The following is a 10,646-nucleotide window of genomic DNA, read 5'->3' on the forward strand; positions in this document are numbered from 1 at the left end:
GCTAAATCAAAAAGCTCAGTGAATTCTAGCTTTTGTTATTGTAAATAGTTAAAAAGTTTTAATATCCTTGTGTTACATCCATGAGCAGAATTGTCAAAGTTAGAAAATTTGAAAAACACCCTATTTACCTTTGACTTATTTGATTAGTTGCTTTGTTCCCAGTGGTGAGGTGTTTTTTGGGTTTGTTTTGTTTCATCTTTTACCATTTTGCTTTCGAGTCTCCTACCTTCCCAGGGAGAATTGTGTCCTTTTTGTTCCTTGTTTCTTAGAGGGTGGAGGCCAAAAGTGGTCTGGAGTAGCTTCAGCCTGGGGAATTAGCTCCTGAAGGTTCTGTGACACTGAGATTACAGAACCTAGCTGCAAAATGATGTAACTTTTCAAAACCATGTTGCAATAAAGTCATGCAGAAATAACACTGTCATACTGCTATAAATGCATGCCACAATAGCTTTAAAGTAGTATATCGTATTATTTGCAAAGGTAAAGAAAAGTTTTAGTGTTTTTCTTGGTTGATATGTATTAGCATATCTATAGCTATACATTTGATTTTGTATTATCAGTTTGAATCTTAACATTCTCCTTCGTGCTCCCCTGCACTTACCTTGTACACACCTTTGTCAGAGGAGACCATCTTCTGTTTTAGACTATCTGGTCCTTGAGGGCAGATGTATTGAAGTCCACTGAGAAGACAGAAACCACGCCAATTGTTTTTACGGACAAAATTTACTATAAAGAATAGTTAACTAGGTGTAAAGATGTTAACAAGTGAAAGGGTAAAAAAGCTCTGAGATATGACAGACTGTAGCAACTGCAGGAAGCAGCTACCACCCTTAGGGTGGTGAGTACAAAGGGAAGAAGTTGGAATTATTAACACTTAGACCCTTGGAGGTGATCCCCACGGAGCTAAAGCTCAGAACCTTCGAGCGAGCCTGCTGCCTGCTCGTGGTCCTGCTGCCTCTGAGACGGAGTGTGATAAGTCTGGCTCTTCAAGTGTTGAAAAGACTTCCAACTGATTCAGCTGCTGCTACAGGAAGGAAATGCAGGGTGAAGCAACTTTGCCTTCGTGATGCTTCCAGGAATTCCCAAGCAGAAAGAAAGCCCTAGAGGGAAAAAAACAGGAAGGAGCAAATCCCTTCTTCTGTATCCACCTTTGCTAACTCCCACTGGAGACCCCATATTACCAGATCCAATATAAAGCCAGCTGGCAAAGCAGAAATGGGGTTTGCAAAGTCTCAGCCCCAGCACCTGAGAGCAGAGTAGGAAGGATGGGTTTGGAGATGAGAAATAATAGCTTAGTAATTGGTGTAGGCAACAAGTAGGCAACTTGTCTTATTGTCAGCCCCTGGCATAGTTTCTGAACTACCGTACTGAATAAAAGCTTGTGGAATGGATATGTGTATAGTTAGATTTTAAAATGATTTTAATAGCTAACATCTTAGTTCCGCTTATAAAAGTAGCTGTCTTCATATAGGAAAATAACGTGATAGGCCACTTTCATAGTAGAAAGTGAGGTCCCAATGGCTACAGTCTGGAAAGAGAGAAACAAAGAATTAAACCATCCTTCATAAGGAGTTAGCAGATATTGGGGTGGAGTAGGGTGAGGGGCAAAGTAAGCAGCTGGAGAGGAGAGGGAAGATCAAACAGTCAAAGAAGAAAGTCAAGGCCATGCAAACTAAGAAGGTTAGATGGGATGGTGAAAGGGAACCAGTGAGAAATTCCTGGTAGAGAGATGATAGAATGACTTTTAGAAATGATAAATATTTGAATTCAAGTTTTAAGACTATGAATTTAAAGTAAACTCAAATCTTCAAGACATTGACATTTGCTACTCACACCAGTTTACATCTGGAGTATATGCAAATAAAAAGGCAGGTTTTTTTTGGACATTGAGATGATCCATAAATTTAAACAAGTCTCTGGAAGCTGGAGTTATAAGTCAGAGACAACTAGGAGCAACGAAGCCTCTATACATTGTTCGCCACTGACTAAAATTCCCCAGAGAGACTGGGGTGTGAGTCTATCACAGTACCTGGGATGAGGCTATAGAAAATTTCATAAACTCTCAAAGATCAGAGGGGACCCTAGCTCCTATCCCGGCAACATTTGTGTTGTTATAATGTACATTATTTAATGTTTGCCCTGAAGAACAAAATATTTTCATAAATATTTGGCTACATGGCTCCATTCTTAAGTAAAGTGGGAGTTTACTGAGTCGATGCATCCTCTGTACACCTGCATGAGCTCCAGTCACCAAGTCGCAGATCTGAGCCTGCGTAGATTTAAACTCAGAATAAAACTACCTCCCCTATATAAAATAGCAGATATAAAAATCCCTCAGTATAACGTGTATAGCGTCACGTAGGAGTGTGATAGGCCGACATCATGGCACTGCAGTAAGGTAATAGCTTTTTTTTTTTTTTTTTTTTCGGTACGCGGGCCTCTCACTGTGTGGCCTCTCCCGTTGCGGAGCACAGCCTCCGGAAGCGCAGGCTCAGCGGCTATGGCTCACGGGCCCAACCGCTCCACGGAATGTGGGATCTTCCCGGACCGGGGCACGAACCCGCGTCCCCTGCATCTGCAGGCGGACTCTCAACCACTGCGCCACCAGGGAAGCCCAGTAATAGCTTCTTAAGCCCATTGATTAAAATGCTTTTGGGAAGAGATTGGATTATGATGAGAAGGTGGAAGTGGGAAGAGCACTGAACTGACTTCTAGGTCTAATTTTCAATCATTCGCTTTTCAAGTACTGCTGTCTCAGTCACCTCCTTAAGGAAGTAAATTTGCTGCTGCTTTCTGACCCAACTTTTCTGTCTTCAGGTGACTTATAAAGGGGAGTGCTCCAGCTCTGGAGGCACATGGAGTTTTTCTGTTTCTCCTGTGCATTAATATATGTTATTATTATACTATATATTAGTATATATAGACAAGGGGATGGGTAAGTGTGATAGGCACCCATGAGTTTTTGAGAGAAAGGGGATAGAGATCGTAATGGCTCTTCTATAATGTTCATAGTTATTTGGGTATTTCTGATTGACTGAGATGGCTGCAACTGAGGTATTGATAAACTGATGAGAAAGGATCTCTTTTCTTGCAGAACTTCTCAAGGTGCCCAGCAACATCAGCATCACCTGGGAGGTTGTTAGAAATGTGCAATCTCGGGCCCACTTCACACCTGCTGAATCAGAATCTTTGGAGATGGGGGCCCAGCAGAGAGTGTTTGATAAACCTCTCCAGGTGATTCACATAAAGTTTTGAGGTGCAATGTTAGCAGATGAATTCAACTTTTCATATTTTTTCTTTGTAAGGCAGGAGTAAGCAGGCTTAGGTCAGCCTGGGGTCCCCGGCAGGGAAGACGAGAAGGAATTTTCTAGAAATAACTGGAATTAAGGTTCAAAATTTTTGCATATTAGAGAAATAGGATGTTATTTTGTTCTCGACACTGGCAAAGCAGATATATTTGATTCTCTGGTTCTTGGGTGAAAATTTCAGTCTTATAATTTCAAGAATTTTAGTTCTCCAGTGCAAGGTATTAAAAAAACTCAAGTCTCGATGATCTGTGGTCATTTTTAGAGGTTATCAAGCTTCTAGCATAAAAGTTGAGACATGTTTAATCATCTGAAAACATGCATATTCTGAGTAGTTACATGCTTTTGCATTTTTTGGGGGAAAATAAACTATTTCAAGGTAGATAGGGAAGACACAATACAGCTTTACTCAAACCAGTATAAACAGTATCTAAAACTTTTCCCTTGAAAACATTGTCACTACACAAAAAAAGGATTTGCCAATTAGGAAAAAGAAAAATTATATTACTATTTTGGAAAACTAGATGTTATCTTTTCATTTAGAAGGAAATGCCTAAGCTTGTAGATTATACTTACTTCGTGTTCATTATCTGCCTAATTTCAAAAAAAGTTCAAGGCTACTACAAAAGTTCACGAAATGCAAAAGATAGAGAGGAAGCTATTTAAAAAGGTAATAAAATTATGTGAGATTTATTCTTTAGCCAGCCCCCTTTGTAATTTTAATGCTTCCACCTTTCCCATTCCAGCATTATGGGACAGCGAGTCTCTGAAAGTTCCCCAAAAGTCAATGCTTCAAGTGACAGCCTCCTTTTCCTCCCACCAGAAGGGTCTGCTGCTATGGGCTCTTGTCAAAGCCACAGCAGGAGGGCAGCAAGGTGTGTGAGGTTCGTTTGTCTTTGCTGCTTTTTGCTTTTAAAGTATATGTCCTCAGCTAGTTCTTCTCTCCTTCCCCTCCCCCCACTTAAGGTACTACGTTTAAAAATAATAATTCATATTGTTGAAATGCCAGTTATACTGGCTGGACAGATTTGAGTAATCCTCTCCATGGTTATAAAAGTAAAGTGTGATCGGTGTATGTAGACAATCTAAAACAGTCTCAGACATATGGGGAACAAGAAAAAAATGACTTAGGATTTCACCAATCTAAAGGTATCACGGTTAATATTTGGTGTAGTCTCTTCTAGTACATGTTCAGTGACATTAGTGGGTTGGGCTTATTCCCGCAATAGGATTTCATAAACATTTTCTATATGAGTTTAATTTCATAAGCATTATTTGTAATGATATTCCACAGCACGCAAATAGCATCATTTATTTAAACATTTCCCTATGGGGATTTAGGTTAATCCCTATAAAACAAATTGCAGCAAAGTTAATGTCACAAAATCCTCACCTAGGTTGAATTCTTCAGCAGACTAAAGCTTCATCCTCTTAGGCAATAAATGGAGCTGCAAGTTCGTTATACAATGTCCTGTCCTCTCTCGCTAAGAAAAATGCTAAGACAAGAGGAATATTGCTTTCAAGACAAAACGACTTCAGTCAAGTAGTTATAGTCACATACATTGAAACAGTTGATCTATAGTTTCCTGAGAGAAAACCAGAGCAGTACTATGTTAAAAATTGTAAATTTTTTTGCTTTGTCAATATTAGATGCACACATTTGTCTCTCTCTCGCTCTCTCTCCCCTTTCTTCCTCCCTTCCTTCCCTCTTTCCCTCTCTCCCTCTCCCCTTTCCTCATTCCCTCTGTCCCACCTTCCTTCCTTCCTTTTCTCATCTGTGTATTTCAATGTTGTGAATTCTTTTTGGAATGAATCTAGTTCAGCTGTGCCTGGACTACAGCTCTCTAGCTCCTTACTAAGCATCCGTTCTCAGTAACAGTAAAACCATGCTGTCTACGAAGTTGCTGACAGGACTGGAAGTGGCTCAGATGGGAAAGCCTATTCCAGAGCACTTTTAAATGATGTTGCCATAATGAGATCTGTGACTTACAAGCAAATCCTGGGTGTCTCGTGCACACAAAAGACCTGCTCCTTGTGGTAGGCAAGAACTATTTGGCTCAAACTAAACATAACCAAAATATCTTCCAAGAAATACTCTTTTAAAAATATTTTTATGGATTGCTGTCAGCTTTTTTTAATTTTTTGATAATTTTATAAAATCCTTTCTTAATATGGCATTCTCAGCATGGCTCTTCAGTTTAGAGAAATGTTACTATAATATGACTACAGTTCTCAGAGGCTTTATTGTTTGCTTAATGATATATGTGCATATCATGTGACTGCTTGTAGATCATATGAATATATTATGGCTTAAAACTCAGAATTTCAATTTCATGGACTATGCTAAAATTCAATAAAACTACATTTGAATGCAAGGGGGAAAGAGCAACATGTGTCTTGAGTTTTCCTGAAAATACACAGAGGATAGTTAAGGGGAAAAGTGCTTGGGACAGAGTACATCTGGAGTTTTGCCAAACTCATAGCATTTAAACAATGGCTTAAGACTGAATTCAAATCCCAAGCAAATCTCTTCAATCTCCCCCAAAGAGTATAAGTTAGCATTTCAGCTTTTAAAGATAAAGTTAATGAAAATACTTTCAGTGAACAAAATGAAAATGTTGGACTTGGAGAAACAGTTTTGCCCTTTGGAATTCAAGGACTTCCCACCTCCACTTGGATTCCCACTCTGCCTTTTCACCCACAAAGAAGTTATCACTGGCTTTTGAAACCATTTCTTTAGTTTCTCGTTTTCAACATCTACGCCACCCTGCCCCACACCCCATGCAGAATCACATGTGAATTAGTGTTAGTCTGAGGAGTGCTAACACTGCTTCGAACCCTTGCCATATCAGCCAAACCTAAACACGACCCCAAACTGTCCTTTCTGCCCATCTCATAGTCAGGCACAATGAAGAATGAGAACTCTTACCAACGGAGGAGTCAAATCCCACCGCAATTTACAAGGATCTCTGTATAATTTTGTGCATCTCAGAAGTGGCAGTTTTGTCAGGTGAATGGAATTTCAGGGGAACTAGTGGCTTTGGTGGTCAATGTTTCTTTTCCTAAGGCATTCTGTTTCTGTCCTCTTCTGCAGTCTTGCTGTACTATTGCCAAGCAGGCAAGTGTCACCTTTGAATCCCAGAGGGAGATGTGTTGATCAGCTTTCCAAACCCCCCGATGCAAAGACGCTTGGAGTTCCGCAGTGCCACTTCCAGCTAACTGGCTCTGATTCTGACGGATGCAACCAGCCCTCCCCGCCCTGGCTGGACTAATGCCAGTCTACTTAAGGAGATAATTGACCACAAGCCAGCCTGACTGACAGGCTTCCTAAGTGCCAGATGCCAACTGTGCCAATTCTGGCCTTTGCAGGAGGGCCTGTTCTCCTAGGGACCACAGCTAAAATAGCTTCGTTCTCCCTCGACCCTCAGCTCTCTTCTCATCTTCCCAAGGGAATGTAATCAAGTAGATCATTCCAAGTTGTTTTCCTTTTTCGTTTATTTTAAGGGCAGCTACATGAAAATCTTTCTCCCTCCTCTTTGCCTCTCCCCATGTTTCTCAAGGTTTTGTGCATTCAATTAAGTAGGGGACAAGCTAAACAACTACAGTGTTTTGTATCATCCTGGAAACCAGGAGCATAATTTCAGGTTATCTCCACCAGTACTTAGCAAACCAAGAGTGATTTTATTAATCTTGTGAACAGAGATGATCATACATTTACAAGTGCCTCTATTTCTACCTCACTTATGTCCAGAACTTACTTTTTCTCTATTCCAACATGTAGCTAGAGAGAGAATGCCTGTGAGATCATATGAGACCACCACTCAGTTGAGAGTTAGATTGCAGATTCATCTTAGTTAAGTGGGGGTCTTCAGGGCTCTGTCAGTATTGGGGGTTTAACTGGGACCTCCCTTAGGATCAGCACTTTGACAGAAAGCTCCTCCCCCCTTGTATATTTACATGAATTCCCTTGTTCTCCAACTTCAATGCCATGCATAGCTTCCGTTGGGTACCAGGGTCTCCTCTTGGATGAAAACTTGAGTAGAATCATCTCTGAGCTCACTCTGCTTTCCCTTCTCCTTTCTCTCTCTCCTTACAGTAAAAACAAAACACGACAACGATGCTTTCCCCACAGAGGTCGGAGGGGTTCCAGGGAGTTGGTGTGAGGCTGGGTTGCTAAGAGGGTCTGAGGAATGCGGAAGGTCAATTACTCATCCTTCTCTGCCGAGTTGGCCCACAGGCTCCTCTCTTCTCGGGAGGGGCTGTCACTTAAGCCAGTCCCCTGGGTGCTGGACGACACTTTGCACTGTGCCCCTCTCCCGGAAGTGGGACAATGGACACCGCTAAAAAGCACACCGGCCCTTTCGGGGCGGGTGGATAAAGAAGAAGAGATGTGATGTTCTTTTGAAGAAACAACTGAGATCCAGCGACTGCCCTTCTTCAGGCCCTGTGACTTGCTGCGCCTGAACTAGGGGTCCCAGCCTGGGGCTTTCAGGCCCCAATTCACCCAGAGGTGGGCAAAGCAGCCAGGCTCCCAAGTCACCCCAAATCTATGATCCCCATGCCAGTGGCTCCCCTTTTCTCTCTTTCAACAGCCTCAGACTAGTGTAAAGGAAAACCCTGCAGGGAACCTTGCAAAGTCTCAAGCTGAGAGATAGGAGACACTGGAGTTGTTTGTGCCTCCAAGGAGGCAGTGACCTCAACTGAGACTTGTCTCCCAGGCGAGGACGAAACTTAGCTGCACGCTGCAATGGGACTTGTAAATAAGGGGTGCGTGGAAATTCTTATTTTTAAGAAGTAACCCAAATCCCCTCAGTGTCATTACTATGATCAGGTCACCTCGTTGGTCCTTTATTTTCTTCTGATGAAAGGTTAGAGGAGGCTTCTGTCCGGCCTGGCTGGGCACAGTGAAGCTGGTTTAAGATGGACCCCTGTTCGAGGTGCCCCGCCACCTTCCCGCGCAGCACCACAGGGTCTGCAGCTCGCAGGCCCTCTCCAAGGAGCACGTGTTGTGGCGCTGCCGTTTCTCCAGGGCCCAGCGCTCTCTGCCTACAGGCCCCAGGATGCCGAGGATGCGCAACAGGTCCCCTAGGCCGCCGCGGCTGGGCGCGCGCTTCTTGGGAATGTGGGCCTCGGCGGCAGTGGCGGAGTCCGGGCGCCCTCTTCCCCGCCCCGCATACTTAATGGGGCGCCGCCAGCCCCCACCCACTGGCACCGGGACCCGGGCCATAGCCCGCTCTCAGAAAAGGGAAAGGGTGTTGGGGGCTGGTGATGGTTATTGCTAATAAACCTCATGTAGGAACAGAAAAAATTCACTGTGGCGGGTTTTTGCTAATCCAGTCTCTCGCACTGAGGTGGACTAGAGCTCAGCTAGGAAAGCAGCGGAAGAACGGGCAAAACAGATACAGATATTGAACCAACTGACAAAAGGAGCCACGGAGGAGGAAACCTGTCCAGCTGCCGCTTCGCCTGTGAACTCACCCTCTTTCATGCTCAGAAGTTGAAAAAGAAGGGGAGGAAGAGGATTTGCCAAGTCCCCAGACTTTCCCCCAGTGGGCACTCAAACCGCGGCCTCGTCTCTTGAGAAGCGAAACACCTTCACACCGCCACATCCAGAGAGAAGCTTTAATGGAGAACACCGCGTACAACACAGGCAGACATGAACTTGGCACAAAGTCACAACCCGAACGCGGCGCGGACAAAGGCCAGAGGTGACTCGGGGCAAAGGTCAGCTGCCTTCTCCCTACCCGCTCCCCATTCGTTCCCAAAAGTTTGTTGCGAGTAAAGTGCTATTCCTGGGTCTCAAAAACGGGGAAGAGCAACAGCGGCAAAGCAAGTTTCTTTTCCAATCAGGATCTGAAACTAAGGAGTTCGCCTGAAAGAAGAACGCGCCCAAACAGCACACGGAATACCAAATGGAAAGCAGCGCGCAAAGGTGACCGGTCATCCTCACGCATCTGTCCCGAGGAGGCTGGAAGGCAACGGCCACAAAACGCTCCTGGAAACGTTAAGAGCAATATTGTCGGGTGACGTGGCAGGTTTTTCTTGCATTTTTGAGTTAGGGGAACAAAATCCCGTGATGCAAATGATTAAAAAAAAATCCCAAATGTAACGGATCATGGGAATTCACATTGTCTGGGGGCTCCTCAACGGCCTCATCCGATTGATTCACAAAAGAATTGCAGGTAGAAAGTCTCCTTTAATGTCTCTCTTTGGTTATGTTTCCCGAACTTACTTTTGGAATCTGGGGCTTTGCGCTTTAAGCTGCTGCCATTCTCTTTTGTGCAAACTAATTGCTTTAGCCGTTCCTTCCATCCTTCTCGACCCTCGGGTCAGAGCCAAGAAACTTAACTGTTTCCCAAGATCCTTCGTGAGGTTCCCACTGCCCCCAAAGAGGCTTTATTCATGCTACCGTGTCCTTGTCCATTTCACCGACCAGGAAAATAACGCTATCAAATGCTCCCTCTTTTCCTTCTTAAATAAAACGAGATTTCCTTAGTGAATAGCAGTTTTGTCTAGAATGTTCACGAGAGGCGACATTGTTCACGAGAGGTTGAGACCCGCGGGAAGAAACTTGGTGGCTGAGGTCTGTTTCATCGTCACTCTCTGTTGGATTTCTCCCAGGGAAGTTTAGTCCTGCCATCTTCTGCTCCCGGGAGTAAGAATAGAAATCCAATTCCTATATGCCAGCGAATGAGGCTTCCCCAAACTCGTTCGTTCCCTCCCCCCATAACTTATGGATTTATAATTTTAATTACAATAGAAACTCTTACCTGAAAATTGGCTTTCATTATTCTGATTGTACAACATAGTATAAACACAGACACCAGAAGTGTTATATTTATTCAGACCACTGGAGAATCCACTTTCGGGTTTGTTTAAATACCTTCCTTTCCCGCAAAGGCTGGGGCTCGCCAGCTCTACCCGACCTGGTCAGGGCGCCCTCGCCCTCTCCGGCAGTCCAGGGCCAGGCGAGTCTCCATGAGTTCGTCTCTTCCAGCCCGCTGGGTACCCTAAGAATGCACCAGCACCGAGTGCAGAGAGCCGCCTTTGCTCTCGGCCGCACTCGGGGCGGTGGGCTCCATCAGAGAGACGGCGGGTGAGGCGGCAGCCGCCGGGCACACGGTAGACGGTGCCGGCGGCTGCTGCGCGGCCGCGGGGACAGCGAGCGCTGCGGGCAGCGCGGCCACCGGTGGCAGCGCAGGAGTCGGCTTGATGGGCACGGGCACCGCAGGCAGGCTCTGGCTTGCCGAGTGGCACAGGGCCTTGACCGGTACACCGAAGGCCCCATACTCCGGGCCCATGGGGACCCCCGCGGCGGCCGCGGCGGCCGTGGCCGCGGCC

The 10,646-nt window shown here is 44.8% G+C and overlaps 1 protein-coding gene across 1 annotated transcript in view; it reads right to left on the reverse strand.

The window, feature by feature from the left end:
- Nucleotides 1-10,315: 10,315 nt before the first annotated feature.
- Nucleotides 10,316-10,646, reverse strand: part of FOXB2 (forkhead box B2) — a 1,295-nt gene continuing 964 nt past the window's right edge. The window contains exon 3 of the mRNA XM_024738966.1: nucleotides 10,316-10,646. Within this exon, the coding sequence (XP_024594734.1) occupies nucleotides 10,316-10,646 (331 nt within the window).

Source organism: Neophocaena asiaeorientalis, unplaced genomic scaffold (genome assembly GCF_003031525.2).
Source record: "Neophocaena asiaeorientalis asiaeorientalis breed wild unplaced genomic scaffold, Neophocaena_asiaeorientalis_V1.1 scaffold249, whole genome shotgun sequence".
Lineage (NCBI taxonomy): Eukaryota > Metazoa > Chordata > Mammalia > Artiodactyla > Phocoenidae > Neophocaena > Neophocaena asiaeorientalis.